We start from the raw sequence: 21,693 nt of genomic DNA on the forward strand, positions 1-21,693 counted from the left end.
ATCGACGGCATGGTTTCAATCGCATTGCGGCATGCCAGCCATGCCAGTCGACGATGCGGACTGACAGCAGCCCCGAGGAGGGCATCGCCCGCGGCTAGGAACAAGCTCCTGGATCTCAGCGCCTCGCCGTCGCAATGGCGCCCCATGAGCAGCTCAAATTGGAGACCGGTGTCGGTCCTAGACGAGTGAGTGCGCCGCCAAATCCTTCCGTTGTGTACCTGTCGTCACATGCTGACCCAACCTCTCCCAGATGGGTTGCCAAAGAAGCACGTCCTATTAGTCTTCGCCAACTTATGGTCTTTGGTCGTTCTCTCACAGAATCGCGACTTCTCAGCTCTGCAAACTACGTTCGTACGGAGCTGCCAACTAGGTACGTCGTCGCCGCCACCGAGTCATACCGCCTCCGCAGAGTCTAAAAGACTAACTCGGACCCCACGACAGAATCGCCCACCGAATAAGAGATCTGGAGCAGCTTCCCTACGTCGTCGTCGAGAACCCCCACATCAAGGAGGTATATGAGCTCTATCAAAGAGCCTTCGACACCTTTCGCAAGGTCAAGGAGATCAAGAGCCTTGAGGACAATGAGCGCTTCTGCAAGATCATCAGCGGCATGCTGAAGGCGCATCTGACCGTCATTCCAAAACTTTCGATGGGCATTCTCGAATCCAGGGGCTTGATGGATGCCGAAGACTTGGACAAGTTTATGAACACCATCCTCAGATCTGTAAGTTTCATACCCTCCTGCACGGCCGCGCCGACACCCCACGTTGGCACCCTAACATACCCCGTGTAGAGAATCTCCCGTAGAGTCATCGCCGAGCAACACCTCGCCCTAACAGAAACATACCACTCCCCCTGGTTCTCCCCAGGGGCCAAGCTCAACGAGTCAGAGTTCATCGGCGAGATCTTCATAAAGTGCATCGCCCGCGACGTGATCGAACGCTGCAGCCACGCAGTCGAGGCACTCGCCCGCTCCACGTACGGCCGTGACGTCGAGGTCCCCGAGATCAAGATCGTCGGCCACCTGGAGGCAAGCTTCCCCTACATCCTCAGCCACCTGGAGTACATCATCGGCGAGCTGCTCCGCAACTCGGTTCAAGCAGTTATCGAGCGCCGCCAACGTAGTAAGAACCAGAGCGGGCCCGTCCCGCCTATTGAAGTGACCATCTGCGAGGCCCAGCAACATGTCATCATCCGCATCTCAGACCAGGGCGGCGGCATACCCAGAGACGAGCTGCCGTTCCTCTGGTCCTTTAGTAAAGGGCCGCAGAGCGAGCGCCGGCTGGAGAACCTGGGACGGGTCCCCAAACTGGCCGCCACCATGCAAGAGCTGCACGTCACCGACGAGCTGGGCCGCGCGGACTTGAAGACGCCAAATTACGGCAGCTCTCTGTCCTCCATGACCACCCGGCCGCCGAACCTGCGTCTCGGCATGGGCCTGCCCCTGAGCAGGGTGTACGCGGAATACTGGGCCGGAAACCTCGAACTACACAGTCTCGAGGGCTACGGTGTAGATGCTTTCCTTCAGATATCGAAGCTTGGTAACAAGAACGAACAACTGACCACCAGAGCATCCATGGATGCTGTGTAACTTCAGTGTAGAGTAGAAATCATCCTTTCTTTTATTCCATATAGGTCAGGGCTAGGCACATGTAAAGATACCAACACGAATGACGACGACGGCAGAACCGGGGCATTGCAGGGATGGCGCAGTGTAGTACCTCATTACGAACACGCATTGAATGTTTAGGATTATAGACGCCTTTCTCATTAATTTTGGTATCATGAAAAGGTGAGCTGGATTACATCGTGACTAAGAAACAGGGGGTAACTAAACGGGGAAGAAAGGGGTAACAGGTTTTGTAAAGAAGAAAACTCCCGACGCATAGCCCATCTCATACCATGTCGTAGGACGTGGCTTTTGTGTGTTGTTCTTTTGATAAGACTCAGGTCGTAGTCATAAAGTCGATCACGGCGTCCAGTACGAACGACCAGATTTAGTGGCATACCCATAAAGATGCGTCTGGAAGACCGGAGACGATGCGGGCCTTTGGTGTCTTCGATCCCCGGAAGCTAAGAGAAGAACAAATGTCGAGAATCCAGCAAGCACCGACTGCCGAGACAAAAACCGCTAAAAACTCGAGGCAAAGCCTCACCGTGGACACATTTAGCGGCGGCCGTGGCTGCGGACGGCGCTTCCTTGCATCTGCTCCAGCTCGGTCTCGAGCTGCTTGATCTGGGCGTGGGTCTGCTCGAGGTCCTTGTTGAGGCGGTCGCGCTCGGCAATGAGCTTCTGCTCCCACTGGCGGAAACGCTGCTCCTCGATCTTGACCTGCTCGGTGAAACGCTTGCGCAGCGCCTCCTCCTCCTCCTTGAACTTGGGGTTGTCCAGCTTCCTGGGGCGGGCCTCGCCGAACTTGCGGGTCTCCATTTGCTGAGCGCGGTAGGCCTCGTAGTGAAGCTCCTCGGTGGTGTGGATGAGGTCGAGCATGTGGGTGCGGATGAGGATGGAGCGGAGCTTCTTGAAGTCGCAGTGGTCCTCGTTCTCGACCTCAGCAACACCCCAAGAGTACTGACGACCCTTGACGACGCGGCCGTCGGCGGACTTAACATCCTTCTCGGAACCGATGACGGCGAAGGGCATAGCGGCCATCAAGCTGCGGGCGTGCTGAGCAGCAGCCTCGTCGTCCTCCTCGACGGGGGGCTGGTAGATCTTGATGCTCTGAGCCTCGATAACGGCGCGAATCTGTGTTGGAGCACGTCAGTGTTGGTCGGTAGGAAATGATCACAGACACATACGCGCTGCTTGAACTTGGCCAGGTCCGCAGGGCTAAGAGTATCAGCCTTGGCGATGACCGGAATCAGGTTCACTCTCGAGCAGAGTCTCTTCATGACCTCGATGTCGAGGGGCTTCAAGGTGTGGCCGGTGGGGCGGATGAAGTACAAGCAGGCGTGGACACGGAGGTCGATCTTGTCCTGGCGGCGGGGCTGCTGCTCCTGAAGCATGTAAGACTCGTGCTGGTCGTCGAGGAATTCGATGATGGGCATCCACGAATCGCGGTTGTTGACGTAGTCGCCGAAGCCGGGGGTATCGATAACTGTCAGGCGGACTATAGCAGGTTAATCGTATGATCCAGACATTGGGGTTCCTGGGAGAACCATACCCTTGAAGAACTTCTCCTCAAGCTCAGCCTTGGTGATCTCGATCTCGACGGTCTTGTCGACCTGCTTCTGGTGACGGCGCTTGTGGTCGGCATAGTTCTTGATGGTCGTGGAGAAGAGGGTGTTGATGAAGGTAGTCTTTCCAAGGCCAGACTCGCCCGCAACCTAGAATTCAATCAGTATCCCGTCCAATATCGTCCAGCAAGATGCCTCTCAACAGAATTTTCGTACCATAATAGTAAAGCCAGCTCCTCGCTTGGCGACAATCTTATGCCGCTGGTTGGGGAGGTTGGCGATACCAATCGGTGAAGCGCTCTCGGCGGCGGCGGGGGCCATTTTGGGCGGTATTTGAAGGTTGACTGCTCAAAACACTTTGTTGATGGCTGATTGGAGCTGTTTGGCCGCGAGTCTCGCAATTGAACACGCGACGGATTTCGTGATGTGGTTGCGGTGTGGGCGTGTTGACAGTTGAGTTGGGGAGGTTTGAGCTTGTGCTTCAGGGGAATCAAAAGGTGCCACCTCCAAATTTCCCTTACGGTCTTCTGGGGTTGTCTGCTGCACATTCATTGGGCACTTGTCCAGGGGACTAATGAAAGGGCCCCCCTTTTCCTGCCAATCAGTCCCCTTTTCCCCTGGTCCGTTCACCCAACAGCGCGCCTTACCTTAATGGGAATAGCCCACGGATGTAAGGATGAATGATTCGCCGACCCCACCAAAAAAAGTCCAGTCCCGGCTCAATCGATAAGAAACTTGGAGAGAATTTCTGTAGCTTCAAGGTGAGGAAATGGGTGCCAATTGACAATGAAGACCGATTTCAAGGTACGGTTCGCGTCTTTTCCCGCAAGCGCATGCGATTCTGACCAGGTATTAAACTCGTAGTTCTCCAACTTGCTCGGCACGGTTTACTGCCAGGGCAACCTGCTCTTCAGCCCCGATGGCACCCATTTGTTCTCCCCCGTAGGGAACAGGGTCACTGTCTTCGATCTTGTGAAGTAGGTGAAGGCTCGCGAAATGTCGCGAATCGGCGCGTAAGGCACTGGTATGCTAATCGAGATCTGTAGTAACAAGTCTCATACTCTGCCATTTGCGCATCGAAAGAACATCTCGAGAATCGGCCTGACGCCCCGAGGAAACCTGTTGCTGTCGATCGACGAAGATGGCCAAGCTATCCTGACGAATGTCCTTCGCCGAATCGCCATTTACCGATTCTCCTTCAAGTCAGCTCCCACCACGCTGTCATTTGCCCCATCGGGACGCCACTTTGCCGTTGGATTGGGTCGCAAGATCGAGGTCTGGCACGTTCCATCCACCCCGGACGCCAACGCCGAAGGAGAACTCGAGTTCGCCCCCTTTGTGAAATACCACACCCACACCGGCCACTTTGACGACGTGCGCCACATCGAATGGTCTAGCGATTCGCGATTCTTCCTCAGCACGTCCAAGGATCTGACGGCCAGGATATGGAGTTTGACTCAAGAGGAGGGATTCGTGCCTACGGTGCTCTCCGGTCACAAGCAAGCTGTGATTGGCGCCTGGTTTTCGGAAGACCAGGAGACAATTTACACGGTCAGCAAAGACGGCGCAGTTTTTGACTGGCAGTATGTCGGAAAGCCGGTTCAGGACGAGGACAAGATGGTTGACGTCGACGAGGACGATATGCGCTGGAGGATAGTCAACCGACACTACTTCATGCAGGGCAGCGCGCATGTGCGCTGCGCGACCTTCCACCCCGAGTCCAATCTGTTGGTGGCTGGCTTCTCCAACGGCACCTTTGGCCTGTACGAGATGCCCGATTTCAACATGATCCACAACCTGAACATCTCTCAGAACGACATCGACTTTGTAACGATCAACAAGAGCGGCGAGTGGTTGGCTTTTGGCGCGTCGAAGCTGGGTCAATTATTGGTTTGGGAATGGCAGTCCGAGTCGTACATCCTCAAGCAGCAGGGTCACTTCGATTCCATGAACTCCCTGGTCTACTCGCCCGACGGCCAGCGTATCGTTACGATCGCCGACGACGGAAAGATCAAAGTTTGGGACGTCGAGTCAGGATTCTGTATTGTCACCTTCACAGAGCACACGAGTGGCGTGACAGCCTGCGAGTTCTCCAAGAAGGGCAACGTTCTATTCACATCTAGCTTGGACGGCTCAGTAAGAGCGTGGGATCTCATCAGATATAGAAACTTCAGGACATTTACGGCCCCGACGAGGTTATCATGGTCCTGCATGGCCGTGGACCCCAGCGGCGAGGTCGTCGCTGCTGGATCTCTGGACTCTTTCGACATCCACATCTGGTCTGTACAAACAGGTCAGCTCCTGGACCAACTGTCAGGGCACGAAGGACCTGTGTCCGCTTTGGCCTTCACGCCAAACGGAGACTCTCTCATCAGTGGCAGCTGGGACCGCACCGCAAGAGTGTGGTCCATCTTCAACCGAACACAAACAAGCGAGCCTCTGCAGCTACAGGCCGATGTGCTCGACATCGCCGTGCGCCCCGACTCGCTGCAGCTTGCCGTCTCAACGCTGGACGGTCAGCTGTCGTTCTGGTCTATCCAAGATGCAGAGCAGGTGTCAGGTGTAGACGGCCGCCGCGATGTCTCTGGTGGTCGCAAGATCACCGACCGCAGGACAGCAGCCAACGTGTCAGGCACAAAGAGCTTCAACACGATTCGATACAGCACAGATGGCAGCTGCTTGCTGGCCGGCGGCAATAGCAAGTACATCTGCCTTTACTCAGTCCACACGATGGTGCTTCTCAAGAAGTTCACTGTCAGCGTCAATCTCTCCCTCTCCGGAACGCAAGAGTTCCTCAACAGCAGGCACCTCACCGAAGCCGGCCCCGACGCCATGCTCGACGACCAAGAGGCCTCTGATCGTGAGGACAGAGTGGACAACACCCTCCCAGGCTCTAAGCGCGGCGATCCTTCTTCGAGGAAGAAGCAGCCCGAAGTCCGCGTCTCAGGCGTCGCCTTCGCGCCCACAGGCACGGCTTTTTGCGCCGCCTCCACCGAGGGCCTATTGATCTACAGCCTCGACAACCTCCTGCAGTTCGATCCCTTCGACCTGAACATGGAAATCACACCCGCCTCCACCCTTGCCGTCCTCGAAAACGAGAAGGACTACCTTAAGGCCCTGGTCATGGCCTTCCGCCTCAACGAGGCCGGTCTGATCAAGCGTGTGTTCCTCTCAATACCGCACAGCAATATCGCCCTCGTCGTCGAGGACACGCCAATCGTCTATGTCCCGAGGTTACTCCGCTTCGTGGCCGCGCAGACCGAGGAGACACCGCACATTGAGTTCTGTCTGCTCTGGGTCAAGGCACTAGTCGACAAGCACGGTGCCTGGCTCACGCAGCACAGGGGCAAGGTTGACGTTGAGCTGCGTGTTGTTTCGAGAGCTGTTGCACGAATGAGGGACGAGATTAGGAGGCTTGCGGACGACAACGTGTATATGGTGGATTACCTGCTTGGCCAGGCCAGTGAGAAGGAGGCCAGCGGTGTGAAGATGCTGGATCTTGCGGCTTACGACGCACCCAGCAAGACGCTAGCGATTGGAGACGCTGAGGATGGCGAGAGCGAGTCTGATGGTGAGGGATGGATTGGTATGGATTAGATAATGGGCTGGAATAGATAAAATTACAATGTATACCCCGTTTTTACAATTTCCGGCATCCTACATCCTCGGTGATATCTTTCAGTACCCTGGCCGCCACCGAATGTCCTGTGCAGTTGCTTCATTGGAATATCGTATTTGCTTACAGTTTCGAGGAATCCCGAGAGGGCACGTCCTAAATAAGTCAGTGGCAAAGTTCGAGGATCTCATTTCGACCACTCACCTTCCACGCCTCGTCCAGGCCAGTCGATCGAACCCATTTCGTGCCAGAGTGTTCCGTCCCGTCCAGAACAGAGTAATGCAGCTTGAGCCACTCATCATCATTCTTGATCCTGATCCATGGCTTGTTGCTGTATTTTTGGGATAGCTCCTGACAAATTCCGAGTGCTCGTATCACTTTGATGGTGTGTCCATCATCAGACTGGTGGTGGAATCTAGGAAGGAGATCTGTTCTAAACTTAGTGTGCTTTCTCTCGGTGACTCATCCAATTGGCTAACCTGTAGGCTTAGAGACGAGCAGCTTATTCTGGTCCTTGTCCTTCGGCCTGTACGAGCTGATGGCGTCGACGCGGATCTGCGGGCTGCCACGCGCCGCGTACTGGACGAGGTCCATACGGATCTTGTGTTCCAGCATCCGAATCTTGTTCTCTGCGGAGATCCAGGATTTGGAGTTGAAGCAGAGGAAGATTGGAGATGCGTTGACGTGGTGGCTGCTCACTTGTCAGCTGCGCTCGACTTTTCAAAAAACCCTGAATACTCACATCAAGAAAAAGTCCCACCTGCTCTCCTTGCCAGGCTTGAGTGCTGCAGTCCCAGCAACATAACAACTCGCATGGAACATCTCTGCGGTCCTCTCATCAAGTTCCTCAGGCAAGACCTTTACCTTGCTCACAACCTCCATCATCTCACCTGGCGCACGCTTGAGAACCCCGTCAAAAACCTTGTTCGAGTCCTTCATCTGCACCGAGTTCACCAACTTCTCCCTCCCTCTAATCTCCTCGATCAGATCCATGATTTCGGGCATCGGCGTCTTCGCATTCTTTGCGTTCTTCTCGGCCTCTTTAAAGAATTCACCAAGCTGGTTCTTGTGAACGGAAGCCTCCGCCAGAGCCTCGGCGACGATGGCTGGCTGCTCCCACTCCACGCCGTACATGAGCTGGATGATGGGGTGCAGAAATCCCGCAAACATGCGCTGAAACATGTCCTCAGCGCGCGCGTCACCCTTGAAGAGGTACTCGTTCAGTGTCTCTCCCCATCCCTTCTTCTCGATCTCGCGCTGAAAGAAGAGGAGGAAGTCGGAATAGTGCTTCTCTCTGCCGAGGTACTTTTGCGCCTTGTCCCAGTCGTGCAGCTCGTCTGCAACACCGTTGCTGGGGTCTTTGGCTGGGCGTTGATAGTTGGCATTATCTTTCCAGGCTAGTTGGAGGGCGTCAGAGTCGGCGCCGGTGCCGTAAAGGGCAAGAAGGTGATGAGGTATCTAAGAGGGGGGTGAGAGAGGTTCTATGGTGGGTGAGAGACAACTCACGTGGTTGTGGAATCCTTCAGCGTTGAAGAATACATGGTGTTTCTGTGCAATGGTCATTACAAGCCTGATAAGATGGGATTGTTTGTGAAGTCCTTACTTCGAGATCCTTTTGCAGAAGCTCAGACACCTTATTCGCAGAGGCATCCTGCTGATTGAACTTCCACAACCCAGTGTTTCCAACCGGGACCTTGATGTTGTAAGCCGTCGCCATGTTGATTGATCTCGCAAAGTTGAACAAATACGATCGGTTTCCAGTGATGGCAATGTGTTTTGAGATCCTCTTCGATGCAGGGGACAGTCGCATCTTAGATAAAGATAAGCATCAACCCGGGGAGGAGCTCCAGGCCGGAACTGAACCTTAATTAAGTACGTATGGCAGCAGGGGCACATTCGACATGTAACTTCGCCAGCTTACAAATGAGGCACGTAGGAAAGGGGCGAGCGCGATGGATGACATGCGATTCGGCTGTGTTCCCATAGGATGGTTAGTAGCGGGTAGGTTGGCAGGGGGTCTGTGATGCCCCTGTTTGAGTTTCCTCCTTGTCAACTACCCCAGATTTTGACGTCATCACCACGCTACGGGGTTGTAAGCGCGAGGCGACCCGTCGATTAAGCTAAGCCATCTGGAGTCATTTGGCAATCATTATTCAATTAGATTTCACGTATTTGTTCTCAGATATCAGAGCTCGGATGATGTATGTCAGCTCCGACGACCTATCCGGTCGGATCTGTGTCGATCTTGACCTCGGTGCCGCCCGGACAGCGAGGATGTCCGATTAGGATCAGGGTACCGCCGGAAGTCGTTGCGGCGCCGTTTGTAAATCCGACCGATTACTAAGTCCGGCTTCGAGGACTGGTGCAAAAACCAAGTTAGAATGCCATCAGTGTAACGACGTTGAGTGTCGGTTGGTAAGCTCAGGTGGGGAAATCGTGGAGAAGGCATTCTAGACCCAACTCGGCCCTGGGCGTTCAACGCGAAAGCCGAATAGATGTGGAGTACACTTTCACGAAGTTCGAAAGGGCCCTGGCCTCATATATAGCGTGGGTAACATTGTGTGTAGTCTGTTGGGACTTAGTTGAGCAACATCAAGTTACAAGTCTCACTATTCTGGCTATACATTTGAGAGGACGGACGGCTACTCTGATCGTGAAGGAATAACCTGGATGCCGGGGAACTTACAAGACAGATCTTCCCCTCTCCATGGATAATGGAAAGGTTGCGGATACAACAGTTGTAGCGAGGTTGGTGGCGATCTTCAGATATCCCTTACAGACTCAGATTGCTGGCCAAGGCTTGGCGTTCAAGCCACACGCCTCCCTTAGCCTGCGACTCAAATAAGGCTACCTGAAGCATCAGGAAATTGATGCAGATATATCAAAGTCGGTCTCTTTGCTGTTTGGCCGCTGCTGGTTTCAAAATAACATCCAAAAAATAATGCTTCCATTGTCCAAATATATGAAATCACCACCCAGGTCAAGCTCAAATTCAACTCCTCACAGCTACAGTGGGTTGACTTGGGCGCATGAGATCCTCTGTTTTAGACGAGAACTTGCAAGACCTGTCTCATCTGTAGTCTCAGGACACGATACCATGTAATCACTAAAAAGAAACAAAGACATGGTCGTCCTTGAAAATATCACTCAAAAAAGTGTCGCCACCCGAAGCATCGGAGAATAAATGCGGTTATGTGTGGCTGGCCATCGAACACAGGCAATGTCAACAACGTGCCACTCACCCTTATAAGGCTGATCGGTACATCTTGAGCGTGGTCTTCGCCTTCACTAAGGAATGGTAGAGCTTACGGGCTCATGCGGGACTTTGCCCCCTTCTTCTGCGACGTTTGGCCTTGGCCTTCGGAGGGATAAGGGGCGAGAGTCGGGCATCAGGCAGCAAGCGTTCGCTCCTTTATGAACTGCCAACTCCCTCTTTCCCATAGTGATTTCAATTTAACCCATACCGATCGCAAACCATTGCTTCTGTTGTGACAACCGCTGGCGATGCGCTTATCGATCATCCTTCTGCTGCCATGGCTAGCAGTTGCAGCTCATGGCCAAATCACGTCGGAACCGTCAGAACTCACCCGGCGTGACGACGTGCCGCCAATCTCTGACTTCCTTCGTCGAGCTTTTGCTTCAGGTATGTTGTGGGTCAAGCTTGATAGCTGGTAGCTGATTTGTCTTCAGCTATCATCATCGGTGATTACCTCTACATAGATGGTGGTGAAGTCGCACAGAACTATGACGGCAAGAATATGTCCTCTTATTACACACCGTCATTGCCAGGTTAGTTTATTTCATCTTCCCAATGCAATACAACAAATCGTTGACCTTCTTGTTTAGTGAACTCGACGCTATCGATTAACTTGAAGCAGTCCTGGAACAGTGCGAATGTCACGATGCTTTCCGCCCCCAAGGGCGAAACACCCAGGATGGAACTCCAGGGTATCTGGCGCGATACAGAGTCCAAGTCATTCTACGTCTTGGGCGGGCAAGTTCCTTATTGGAGTAAGCCACCGGAAAACGATATCTGGCGTTTCGAGGTTGACGGCAATGGAGGCGGCGCCTGGTCAAAGAGAAGTCCGCCCAATCTTGCCGAGCTATACAAACTTGATCGAGCAACAGAGGGTGCCTTTTGCCAGAGCAAGACCACCGGCTACTACTTTGGTGGCTATGCAAACGCGCGAACCGACTTGTCTATTACAGACAAAGACAAGACCCTCAACGTTCCAGGGCTTGTGTCCTACGACTTGAAGACAGGCTCGATCAACCATACCACTTTCCAAGGGCCTGGAAACTTCACATTTAAGGGTGGTACCATGGAATATGTGCCCTTTGGGCCGGACGGTTTACTGCTCGTGTTGGGAGGGTTTCAAGGGGCACCGACAGAGACCGGCTATGGCAACTGGACAGGCGTGGACTTCGCTTCCGTCAATTTATATGATATAAAGGGTGAGTGAAAACATCAAATCAACGAGTCTCGACTAAGCCAATGGTAGCCAACAAGTGGCACTCCCAGCAGACCACCGGATCGAAGAGCAGCATTCCACCACCATCAGAGAAGTTCTGTACAGTTGGTGTCCAAGGACCTAACAAAACATATGAAATGTAAGCAGGAAATTTTGTCGAAATTACATGCAGCTTACACGAATGCCCAATTCAGCTTCATCTACGGCGGGCGGGTCATGGGAGAATCGATACGGAATGCTACCGACGACGTCTACGTCTTGAGCCTACCCAGTTTTGTCTTCTTCAAGGCCAACGATCCGCAATCGACCAGACGCCTGGAACAGGCTTGTGTTGCAACCGGGAGACAGATGATATCTGTTGGCGGAACGGACGGCCGCGCCTGGCCCTCGTCGCTGACAGACAAAGATCCATGGCCTCAAGGAATCGGCATTTTCGACATGACGGAAACGCGTTGGAGTGATCAATATAACGCAAGCGCGGATCCTTATGAGTCTCCAGATGTAGTCAAGAACTGGTATGCTCAGGGAAATCGGGTCGACTGGTCAAGTGATGAGGTTGAGGCGCTATTCAAAGAATGTAAGTGACCATCGACGCATAGAAGTGAAACCGCCACTAATCTCAAGAGAAGCTGCATTTCCAGACCCTACGAATACGCCAACATCATCTCCGAACGATGGCAGCTCTGAAAATTCCGGGACGCCAACTGGTGCCATTGTGGGCGGCGTTGTCGGTGGACTAGGAGGCTTGGCTATCATCGCCGGGCTTGCCGCATTCTTTCTGAAGCGCAAGAAAAGGCGCCCGGAACTCCTGATCCCGCAAACTATGCTCCGGTCTCGAAGTTCGGTTCTGACGGTGGTGCTTACACGGAGCCCGCTATGGACCAGGTCCATAAAGCGAATGCCAACCAGCATTCAATTCCTGTGGAATTACAGGGCCATCACGGGGTTTCTGGAGTATACTCGCCAACTCCTGTCAGACATGAAATGGCCGCATGAGGCAATTGGAGAGCAGTGCTGTAAAGGGTTGAAAGGAGTGTGAAAGAATCTCGGTGCCAGCGAATAACATGCCATGAAAGGCGCATACGGCACTTGAACCGATTAAAGGACATAGGAAGGGAATGATCGTGCGTGTATGGTGCTCAAAGAGGAAGTCGGCAGTACAGCTACCTACGATATTAGATGTCGCATAACGAGATTGAGGCCGCATAACATCAAGTCCGGAAAGCGCAATCGTATGAGCATGTTTCAGCTGCCTGAGCAATCTCAGCCTCTTGTCCCGTGATATGTGTCTCCCAACACCGTCAGCGGACAGGCCTTTCTGTCCCATGCAGCAGCGAGGGCTACTACCCACGTCTTCCTGAAAGGCTCTCATGAACGTCGTGATCAATGCGTCACCAAACCCTGGCTCCTTTGCTTTGGCAAGCAGCTTCGTCCCTTCAGATGCATCCTCCTTGGGATTCCGCCATTAACACTCGAGGGTTGGTTGATGCCCCACCTGCATCCAGCTTCCTGCGAAGAGCATAACGTTCAGGCCAGTTGCATCGCGGCATTCTTACCCAAGAACGGACCCGCTGATTTCCCGAAGCCATTGCCATCGGAAAGTACGTCTACATAGACGGAGGTGAAGTTTCGCAATACGAAGGCAAATACAACGAAAATTGCAGTTACCCATCATGGCCAGGTATGCAGAATTCTGTTCTCAAAACTTTGATGGAACTGACGCTGGTTTGCGCGGTAGTCAACTCGACTATCTCCATCGGCCTGACTGAGCCGTGGGACCCCGCAAGCGTCACGATGAAAACAACCCCGAAATCAGGCCATATATGTTAAACGGGCAAGCCATCTGGAAAGATCCTACCTCGAAAGCCTTCTTCACCTGGGGCGGCTGGAAGGGAACCTCAACGCCTTGGGATAAGAAGATAGTGCAATTCACAGCTAATGACACGGGCGGAGGCCATTGGCAAGACATAACACCCCCCAACCTTCTAGCTATCGCTCGGACGAGAGAGGGAACGTTTTCCCAGAGCAACAACGTCGGTTACTACTTTGGCGGCTACACTACCAGGGAACGGACGCCGATTGCACCAATGGAAGTCAACCATCTAACTCAACACTGGGAAACAAAAGTGTTGAGGGCCGCCCTGCCCCTGGGCTCGTGTCTTTTGACATGCGATCCGGCGAGATGCGAAGTATTTCATCCAGCAGGTTTGGTAAGTACGGAACATTCAAGGGCGGCTCCCTGCAATTTGTGCCGTTCGGCCCCGAGGGCTTACTCGTCGTCCTCGGCGGGTGGGAGGCACCTGTGTCAGCAACTCGTTTCTCAATATGGGACGGGATGACATTCGATAAAATCTCAGTCTATGACCCCTACGGTCCGTATCTCCAAATTGCAATCATGATCTGAAGCTGACATCACAATTTCGTGACGAGTGGTATCAGCAGCAAACCACGAGTGATGCCCCGTTTCGCAAAGAAAAGTTTTGCACTAAGGGTGTTTCTGGCCCCAATAACACCTACGAAATGTGAATGCAGTATCTCGACTCAAGGGACAATAATTTGACAAATCCCCGTTGAGCAGTTTCATCTACGGTGGTCGGGAGACAAACAGCTTTGCTACTTCCGACGAGGTCCACGTGCTTAGCCTTCCTGGTTTCGAATTCTTTAAGGCAGACCTCAACGGCCTTTCGACACCACGCGCAGACCACGCATGTACGGTAATCGGCGGACGACAAATGTTATCTGTTGGCGGGTTATTTCCTGAAACATTTATCGGCAAGAGATTCTCAACACCGGATCTATGGCCCTTGGGTCTCGGCATCTTTGACATGACGGAACTCCGTTGGACAAACCGTTACGATCCGAATGCTGGAGGTTATGACTCTCCCAAGGTGGTTAAAGATTGGTACAGCCAGGGTAACGTTGCTAACTGGGTATCTCCGGAGCTCAAGGCGCTCTTTGCTCAGTGTAAGTGAGACCTGAACACCCTTTGTGTGTTGGCGACTGGTGGCTCATCAACGATAAAGGGTCTCCGAACGCTACAGCAAGCGAAGTAGGATTGCCTAGTGATACGGAATCTCAGCCATCAGAACCTCAGCCATCAGGCCCTAATATCGGCGCTATTGTGGGTGGTGCCGTTGGAGGAGTCGCAGCACTGGTTCTCGTTGCTGGTCTGGTGTTGTTCTTCAGGAGACGGAGGAAGCGGCAGGTAGCGGCAGCACCACAGGATTCTTCTCCGTCGTCGAAGTTTGGCTCAGTCGGCACCGCGTATACGGCGCCGGCCTTGACTGAAATCCACGAAGCGGACTCTTACAATCTCAGAGAGTTGCCAGCGAACCATGGGGTGCCGACCCTGACTGGAATCCACGAAGCGGGCTCTTACATTCTCCTTGAGTTGCCAGCAAACCATGGGGTGCCTCCTAGCTCATATGAGCCACAGCCTAGGCACGAGATGGCGGCATAACAATCAGTCTGCAAATGAATGGTATGAAAGAAGATCACTTGTAATGGAACGTAGTAGTTATAACAAACGAAAAAGCTTTTGATTTTGGTCCCCATCCAAGGGCTAACTGATTATGTGGTATCACCATCTAATGTTCCAAACGTCATCACATCATTGCTGCAACCGCGCGCGCGCCTCTCCTTGCCTTCCAAGCACATTTACGCGTCACCCATCTCCTCATCGTCGTCGTCCTCGTCAGTCTCGAACTCGGCGTCGCTGAGATCGCCGGCCTCCTGCGCTTGCGCTATCATGGACAGTAAGTCTCTGTCACCATCATCGTGGGCGGCGGCGCCGCCCTGCGAGCGGATGAACTTACTGAAGTAGGTGAGCGCGTCGGGCCAGAGGTCCTGGGCGATGGCGGTGGCGATGTCGTCGCCGTCGGGGAAGATCTCGTACTCGAACTCGTCCTCCTCGTCGTCGTCGTCCTCGTCGGCCTTCTCCTCGACCTTCTCGCCGGCCTTGCGGCGGTTGAACTCGTCGGCCTCCTTGGCGGCGAAGGCGGCGCTCTCCTCGGCGGAGATGCGCTTGCCGACGTAGCCGAACCAGCAGAAGAAGGAAACGCCGCCCATGCCGGTCTCCTCGATCTTGGCCTTGAGGGCCTGGGCCTCCGGGGTGGGGGCGGGCTTGCCCTTGCCGGAGAGGACGGGGCCGCCCTGGGCCCAGACCTTCTGGACGGCGGTCAGGAGGCCGTCGGTCAGGTCCTTGCCGGCCTTCCAGTTGATGTTGACGGGCTCGGAGACGAGGCCGGTGTAGTTCTCGGAGGTGCGCCACCAGAACTTCTTCTCGAGGACCTTGTCCTCGAAGTGCTCGTTGTCGCCGAACTCGAAGCGGATGGCGATGGAGCGGGGGTCGCCGTTCTGGCCGTTCTCGAGCTCGAAGCGGGAGACGGAGATGTTCTTGAGGGAGGCCAAGAGGAGGGCGGCGTCCTGGGGCTGGATGTACTCGTCAATCTCGGGGGGAGACTGCTCGAAGACAAGGGCCCAGAAGTTGGGGATCTTGGCGACGATGGCGGCGCGCTTCTCGTACAGAGGGCGAGAGAGCTCGTACTGGCGGCGGACTAGAAGGCGGGGAGGGCGTGTGAGATTACAGATTTTTCTGAGGGCTCGAAAGGAAAGGAGGCGACCAGAGTGTATGAGGGAGGGAGCAAAAACTTACGCATCTCAGTCTCGACCTGCTCGAACTCGCGCTCGATGTCGGCGAGCTCCTCGTAGGTGACGCCAGTCTCAATCATCTCGACCATTTTGGCGGTTGTAATGAAGATTCGGTGAAGGATTAAAGAGAGAGTGAGTGTGTGTGGTGAGGGTGAAGCTCAAGTGTGTTTTTGAGATTTCACCGTGGCGGGGTATTGATTATGGAGGGGTAGCAGGAAAGATCAGGCAGCGCAAGATGAGAAGGAACAACTGGGAAGGGGGTCGCCTCGCACTGGGGATCACCGGTTAAATATGAATCGCAAGTGCAGTCTGCTTAGCAAATCGTCACGAATTACAACACTTTTGTGATTTATTATGGATGGGCCGTGAAAAAAAAAATAAAAAAATTCATCACCCAGCATGAGGATGGACGGACGGGTGACGAGGGGACCCGACTGGACTGACGTGGGGTTCGACGACGACCAGAAGAAAAAATTTCCCCCTCGGTGCAAGCTTCCTGCAAGCTGCCTTCCCTAGTCGGTGGTCTTTTTTTTCCCAGGCGGTGACTGATGTCATTGGGTACGTCCCACGTCCCTGTTGATCTCGAAGTTTTCAGAAGAGGAGGAGGAGGCCACCCTAGTCCAGGTTTCCCATCAATGAGAGGTTGCGCAACGACGCAGCCAGCGCAGAACCACTGGATCAGAGACGGAGAATTTTGGCGGGGCAGCCACAGAGCTGGTTGGTGATGGACATGGATGTTGTCTGGGCCTGGCCCAATGAGGAATGTCGTTTTTTGGTGCAGGTGCAGATAGATGCCTTTCTCACTAACACAGAGCAGCGAAGAAAAGCTATTTCTTGGGTGCTTTTCTGGCTTGTCTCTGTTAAGCTCTCGTGAAAGGCGTTGCAGAAAATCAGGGGTCCTTTAAAGACCCTGGGGCGGGTCCTCTCTGTGGCTGCTACAGGAACATCGCTCACTTTTTTTTTCTCTTCTAGTTAACCCACATCTACCAACTTGTACCAAGTCCACAACTGTGATTCCCCCACATCAATTTCCCACCCGGTGCCTTCTAGATCGCCAGTCACACTCAATCTTGTGAAAAATTCGGTCGTGCCCCGAAGAACATTTTCTTCTTTCTGCCTAAGTCAGCGGCAATTGCACCGGTATCCGCCCTGGCCTTACCAGGAGACCGCTGCCAACTTTTGTCATGCGGGATTCGTGCTAACCACCATTGGCAGTTTGTTGTTTTTCTCCATGACCAAGTGAGGTCCACTGAGGGGTTACTTTTGTTGTTGTCCCCTCTCGCGTCGAGACTCGAGTTGCTTGTAGCTTCTCTGAGATTCTGCCAAATTCTCATGATGTTTGACATTGTGTATGCTGGGGTTGACAGTGGGTATGTTGAGTTTGAAAGGTGATAAGTGATTGCAGGCAGAGCAGGCAGTTGCAAGAGTTGAGAGAGAGAACGTGCAAGAGGCTTCCTCACTCGTCTGGTAACAGCTGAGTTCTCGAGGATGTAACCAAACCTCGGGACAATATCCCTGCAGGCCGAAGGAAGGGAAAGACTTTCTGACAATATTGTCAATCTCAGTTCCTGGGATCATGACAGACAGAGATCTTCGTGAACGGCACTAATACGAGCCGGAGGACGGAATCTCGACTTTAGTCAGTGGGTAGGTAGTAAGAGGGTCATACCGCCCCTCACCCACGGGATGTCACCGCGACAAAAGTTTTTGTTTACACCACAGTCAACACAGTTCACTTCTAGACGGTATGTAAATCTCGTATATTAGGTGCAGCATGATTCTCACAGCATCTTCTGCAAGCACGCAGAACGAATGGCCAGGGAGGCGTAGACGAGGTGCCTTCACTCAGAAACACCTCAACCATGATGATTTTCCATCTCCAGTTAACTAGCAACATCCCAGGTTGGCGTTGCCGGGAAACGCATGTGAGCACTCAGGGGGCGAACGAGTTACATACATTGGTTCGTTTAATTAAACAAATATGTTCCTGTCGACAAGTCTCGAACCGGCTTTCTGGTCCCCGATCACCCAGACTTTTCCGTTCCGAGAATGACTAAGTACATATTCAGGCTATGAACTCAATTGCAACAAGGGTAACATGGATGTTCAAACAAGCTTGATCACGACCAGAGTCAGGATCCTTGTCGGACGCCACATCTCCCTTCTACGGTCAGCCAGCTTTGATCATAACAACCGAAGCCAAAGACGCATGGTGTGAGCCTTATATGGCGAGTTGAACAGGTCTTAGCCCTAGGTAAAACTGAAACAAGCTGTCTTTGGTCGTTTGCTTTTGAGAAGCAAATATCGTCGACTTATTGCAAGCCATTCCTCGCGACAAGCAAGCGTGAAGAAGGCTGGCCATGTGCCTATGTATTCTTCTCCAAGTCAGCATTGCCCTATCTGCCAAGTCATGATGCTATGTGTACACTTCGATACTTGCAAAACATGAAGTTGGTCACCGGTCTCTCGCACAAGGTTGAGCCGCAGCTTGTCAATATCAGCCTCTATTTCAGCGAGGACGTCTTGAGAGCAGTGCGAAGCTAGACGGACTTGGTAATGCCGTTGCTGCTTAACACCACTGGACACGGATGGAATCGTCGCATGTGAAAGTGGACAGCATCCTCTTCTCTTGAAGGATATCGTCTGAGTTGAGTCAGCTACCCCTGAAAAGTCTGATCAAACCGAGATTTGTGTGATGATTATCATCGAGACCAAGCTTTTTCTCTTATTGTGAATCCCTCTGCTGGGTGGGCTCGAAACTTCCTCAACATCATCGAGACCAAAAGATTTGGAGTTGTCAACCTTGGCGGCCTCACAAAATTAAGAGCATGTACGTTATAGATATTAACAGACAATATATTTTCGGGACTTTTATTGCTTGCGCAGTCCAAGTTTTGACCCTTCGTGTCCATGGCCCAAACTCCCATCACATGCAGCAGCTGCCTACCGCATCTGTTTGGCGGTGGCATTCCCTCATATCCAGATTGGCCAGCCAGCCAAATCGTCTCTTTTCACCCTCTATACCCTCCTTAGAAAACAGTTACCCAGTCGTAAGTCATCATAGCATGGATATGGTTGGTAGATGGGGTAGATGAGTCGGGGGATATATCAACCTCTGTGCTGCGCAAATCGCCGGGGTATATCAAGAATAAGATCGCAGAATACCAGAACGCCGTGCCTGGACAAGTGTAGCCAAAACCATTTTCCCAATCACCACGTCAACTTGGTCACCCGGGATCTAAGGTCTGGCGATCCGGGAATGATGCCGCGAGTACCAACCTGTAAGTTGGCAAACCTCGACCTCAGATCAAAGTCCACGGCGCGGACCATAACGCGCTTCTCCTCAGGAACGGACCGCTTCGACTTCATGAGGCCCGGTATAACGCTGTCCCTCCGGGCGTCCCAACGAGCATTGCCACCAGGTCCGAGAGGAACATCCCCAGCGAAGTCAACTGAGCCTTGCCTGGCATTACCATTCGAATGACCCATCATAGGCGGCGGCGATGTTATCTTATCCTCCTCTTCCTCAATGTTCACAACCCATTGCCCAATGCGTGCCGTCAATTCACTGTCCCACATGCCTTCCCGGCGAGCGCTGCTGCTTAGAAGCTGGATAGCTTGGCGTCGAATGATCGAGTGACGGCATTTGGTAGCCACCACAAACAACGGGGGAACGATTCCAAGATCGGCACTAAAGCTGGGCTTGATGTGAAATGTGCTGTATGCGTTGCCGCCAAAGATGTCCGGAGAGTGGCCATGTCGGTGAGGGCAGAGGGCGGGATCGGGACATCTCTTTGCCGCTGCTCGTCTCTCCTCGTCACCCACTACTTCCGAGGCAAGGTCGACAATAGCCTTGAACTGAGGTTGGAATAGGTCGAACTGTGATTCACTGTCGCTATAAGTCATGAGAAATAGTATCTGGCTCATGATTTGGAACATCTTCAGGACAGCGATGCCGGCCTTTTCATGATGACTGACGCCAGGAGCTGTGCGAGATTCGAGTAGATATTCAAAAGCCTCAGACCAAGCGTCGAGTTGGCCTTTGAAGCTCATTCCGTACTGCTTCAACGATTTGGGCAGGATTCCCATTGGCCCGTTCGCGCCAGTCGACTTTTGGTAGATGAAGAGAGTTTCTGTGAATCGAAGCATTTTCTCGAGAAGTTTGTCCCAGGCACTGCGCGCCTCCATCAGAGTAAAGAATTGTTCAGGCATGGAGCTAGAGCTCATGGATGACGGTGAGCTGCCAGCATCTGATGGCGGGGACTGCGGGTATTCGGGATTCTGAGGGGTCAGTCGGATCACGAACGGCTCTGGGAAATGGAACGCCATGTCGTATGATTTTGCTTGGATCGCGAGCCTGGTAAACATGGTGATGAGCTCCTCCTCGACCGGCTCCTCAGAGACGGCTAGGAAGGATCTCCTCCGTTCAGCTCGGAGCTTTTCCAACAAACCGAGGCCTGTTTGAATTTGCCTAATTGCCTGTTTGTGGTCGCCAATGAAGGAGTCGAAGCAGGCTAGAAGCACGCTGGCCATAAGTAATGTGCGGTGAGACTTTTGGTCGCGGCTGAGATCGACTAAAGAGTTCATAGCCTCGGAGTACTGCTTGACTGCCACTTCCCAGTGGCGATATGCCCCGTCCGCGGGGCTGAACGAGTCGGACGGCGATCCCGGCGGAGACTCGCATGATTGTTCAAGGGTCTTGTACAAAGCACCTAGCGCGACCACTGCATGGCGAATTGCGTTCCCGGAGTGACACTCCTGCAAAACGGTCCGAGTCCAAAACACCGAGTCAAAGTATCCAGACAGCTCATTCGCTGTATGTAAGCGGAAGAGTTGGAAATAGAGTCCCTCCTGTTGAGAAAGCTGGAGATTGCCCGCTGGGCGGTAAAGTGTAATAGAGGCGCTGGACTCGGGTGTTTGAGGGGGCGTTGTGCGTCGTGCTTGCAACTTCTGGGCTCTCCGAGGCGGTAGTTCGGTTGATGAGCGGATGGGAGGCCCACCATTCGGGGCAGCAGCCAGAAGAGGTTTTGGCGCAATGGCGAGAACTTCGTGAGGTCTTGCGCTGCGACTCGGCGGTGGGTAGCCCGTGCAAATCTTCTTGGAGCGAACACACTGGGAACAGGAAGGCCTCTTCTCGTCGCACTTGATGCGCCGTTGTCTGAGGATGGAAGTTAGAAGCTGTTCTCCGAGGAAAGGAATGCCTGCGATTTGCGACGTACTTGCAGTTATTGCAACCTGTCTTGACCTTGGGTTTGCTGGTTCGCGCCCTCTTGGGCTTTTGCTGCGAGTCGGAGGTCGGACTGGACGAAGACACTGAGTTTGCCGAGTTGGCATCGGCTTGGTTTGGGGACGACATTGTTGGGAATTTAGGGGGAGTGCGAATTGTAGCCGAAGGGATCACGCATACGCATACGCATGCATGGCCTTGGGCTCGGGGCCGCACAATATGTATTTCGTCCGATTGCAGCAAGGAACGACTTGCGGTGGTAGAGTTGAAGCAAATAGGAGTTTGGACGGAATGCAGGGAAATCACGAGCTCTTCGGACGAGGTGGGCGGGCGGGAGAGGGTCGCTAAGGATCGGCGCGATGACGGGTGGTCTGTGATTTCGGCGGTTAGACAGGGCACTCAAGCCTAGCGTAGGTTCGGCCTTAACGGGGAACAGGCCCGGCGGGGAGGGATCTGCTACGAGACGGGGTCATCCCTCGGTTCGTTCGCTAGACACTTACATGACTAAGGCCGTGGTAAGGGTGGGAGAAGAAAGTCGAGATAGCGATGGA

At 53.3% G+C, this 21,693-nt stretch overlaps 7 protein-coding genes across 7 annotated transcripts; 3 read left to right on the plus strand and 4 right to left on the minus strand.

Annotated features, from left to right (window-relative positions):
• Positions 1-134: 134 nt before the first annotated feature.
• Positions 135-1,591, plus strand: CGCA056_v004777 ([Pyruvate dehydrogenase (acetyl-transferring)] kinase 2; the record flags this gene model as incomplete). Its single annotated transcript, XM_037320032.1, has 3 exons — positions 135-370; positions 442-724; positions 794-1,591. The coding sequence occupies 3 exons, from the start codon at positions 135-137 to the stop codon at positions 1,589-1,591; spliced, it is 1,317 nt and encodes a 438-aa protein (XP_037182388.1).
• A 576-nt stretch (positions 1,592-2,167) lies between these two features.
• CGCA056_v004778 (Septin-like protein spn4) lies at positions 2,168-3,498 on the minus strand (the record flags this gene model as incomplete). Its single annotated transcript, XM_037320033.1, has 4 exons — positions 2,168-2,746; positions 2,800-3,110; positions 3,165-3,327; positions 3,394-3,498. The coding sequence occupies 4 exons, from the start codon at positions 3,496-3,498 to the stop codon at positions 2,168-2,170; spliced, it is 1,158 nt and encodes a 385-aa protein (XP_037182381.1).
• Positions 3,499-3,963: 465 nt separating this feature from the next.
• On the plus strand, positions 3,964-6,774 carry CGCA056_v004779 (Periodic tryptophan protein 2-like protein; the record flags this gene model as incomplete). Its single annotated transcript, XM_037320034.1, has 3 exons — positions 3,964-3,981; positions 4,042-4,154; positions 4,224-6,774. 3 exons carry the CDS (start codon positions 3,964-3,966, stop codon positions 6,772-6,774), a joined length of 2,682 nt encoding a protein of 893 aa, XP_037182380.1.
• A 142-nt stretch (positions 6,775-6,916) lies between these two features.
• Positions 6,917-8,510, minus strand: ptaJ (Oxidoreductase ptaJ; the record flags this gene model as incomplete). Its single annotated transcript, XM_037320035.1, has 6 exons — positions 6,917-6,949; positions 6,998-7,221; positions 7,273-7,484; positions 7,536-8,251; positions 8,300-8,341; positions 8,397-8,510. The coding sequence occupies 6 exons, from the start codon at positions 8,508-8,510 to the stop codon at positions 6,917-6,919; spliced, it is 1,341 nt and encodes a 446-aa protein (XP_037181822.1).
• A 1,787-nt stretch (positions 8,511-10,297) lies between these two features.
• CGCA056_v004781 (Kelch repeat-containing protein) lies at positions 10,298-14,725 on the plus strand (the record flags this gene model as incomplete). The annotated part of the gene is made up of 8 exons (XM_037320036.1): positions 10,298-10,436; positions 10,484-10,582; positions 10,640-11,248; positions 11,296-11,404; positions 11,460-11,842; positions 11,895-12,219; positions 13,844-14,229; positions 14,289-14,725. The coding sequence occupies 8 exons, from the start codon at positions 10,298-10,300 to the stop codon at positions 14,723-14,725; spliced, it is 2,487 nt and encodes an 828-aa protein (XP_037181823.1).
• Positions 14,726-14,922: 197 nt separating this feature from the next.
• CGCA056_v004782 (putative nucleosome assembly protein) lies at positions 14,923-16,004 on the minus strand (the record flags this gene model as incomplete). The annotated part of the gene is made up of 2 exons (XM_037320037.1): positions 14,923-15,821; positions 15,920-16,004. 2 exons carry the CDS (start codon positions 16,002-16,004, stop codon positions 14,923-14,925), a joined length of 984 nt encoding a protein of 327 aa, XP_037181824.1.
• Positions 16,005-19,125: 3,121 nt separating this feature from the next.
• Positions 19,126-21,271, minus strand: atnN-9 (Aspercryptin biosynthesis cluster-specific transcription regulator atnN; the record flags this gene model as incomplete). Its single annotated transcript, XM_037320038.1, has 2 exons — positions 19,126-21,073; positions 21,135-21,271. 2 exons carry the CDS (start codon positions 21,269-21,271, stop codon positions 19,126-19,128), a joined length of 2,085 nt encoding a protein of 694 aa, XP_037181825.1.
• Between the last annotated feature and the right edge of the window lie 422 nt (positions 21,272-21,693).

This window comes from Colletotrichum aenigma, assembly GCF_013390185.1.
Source record: "Colletotrichum aenigma strain Cg56 chromosome Unknown KSG_Cg56_contig03, whole genome shotgun sequence".
Classification (NCBI taxonomy): domain Eukaryota; kingdom Fungi; phylum Ascomycota; class Sordariomycetes; order Glomerellales; family Glomerellaceae; genus Colletotrichum; species Colletotrichum aenigma.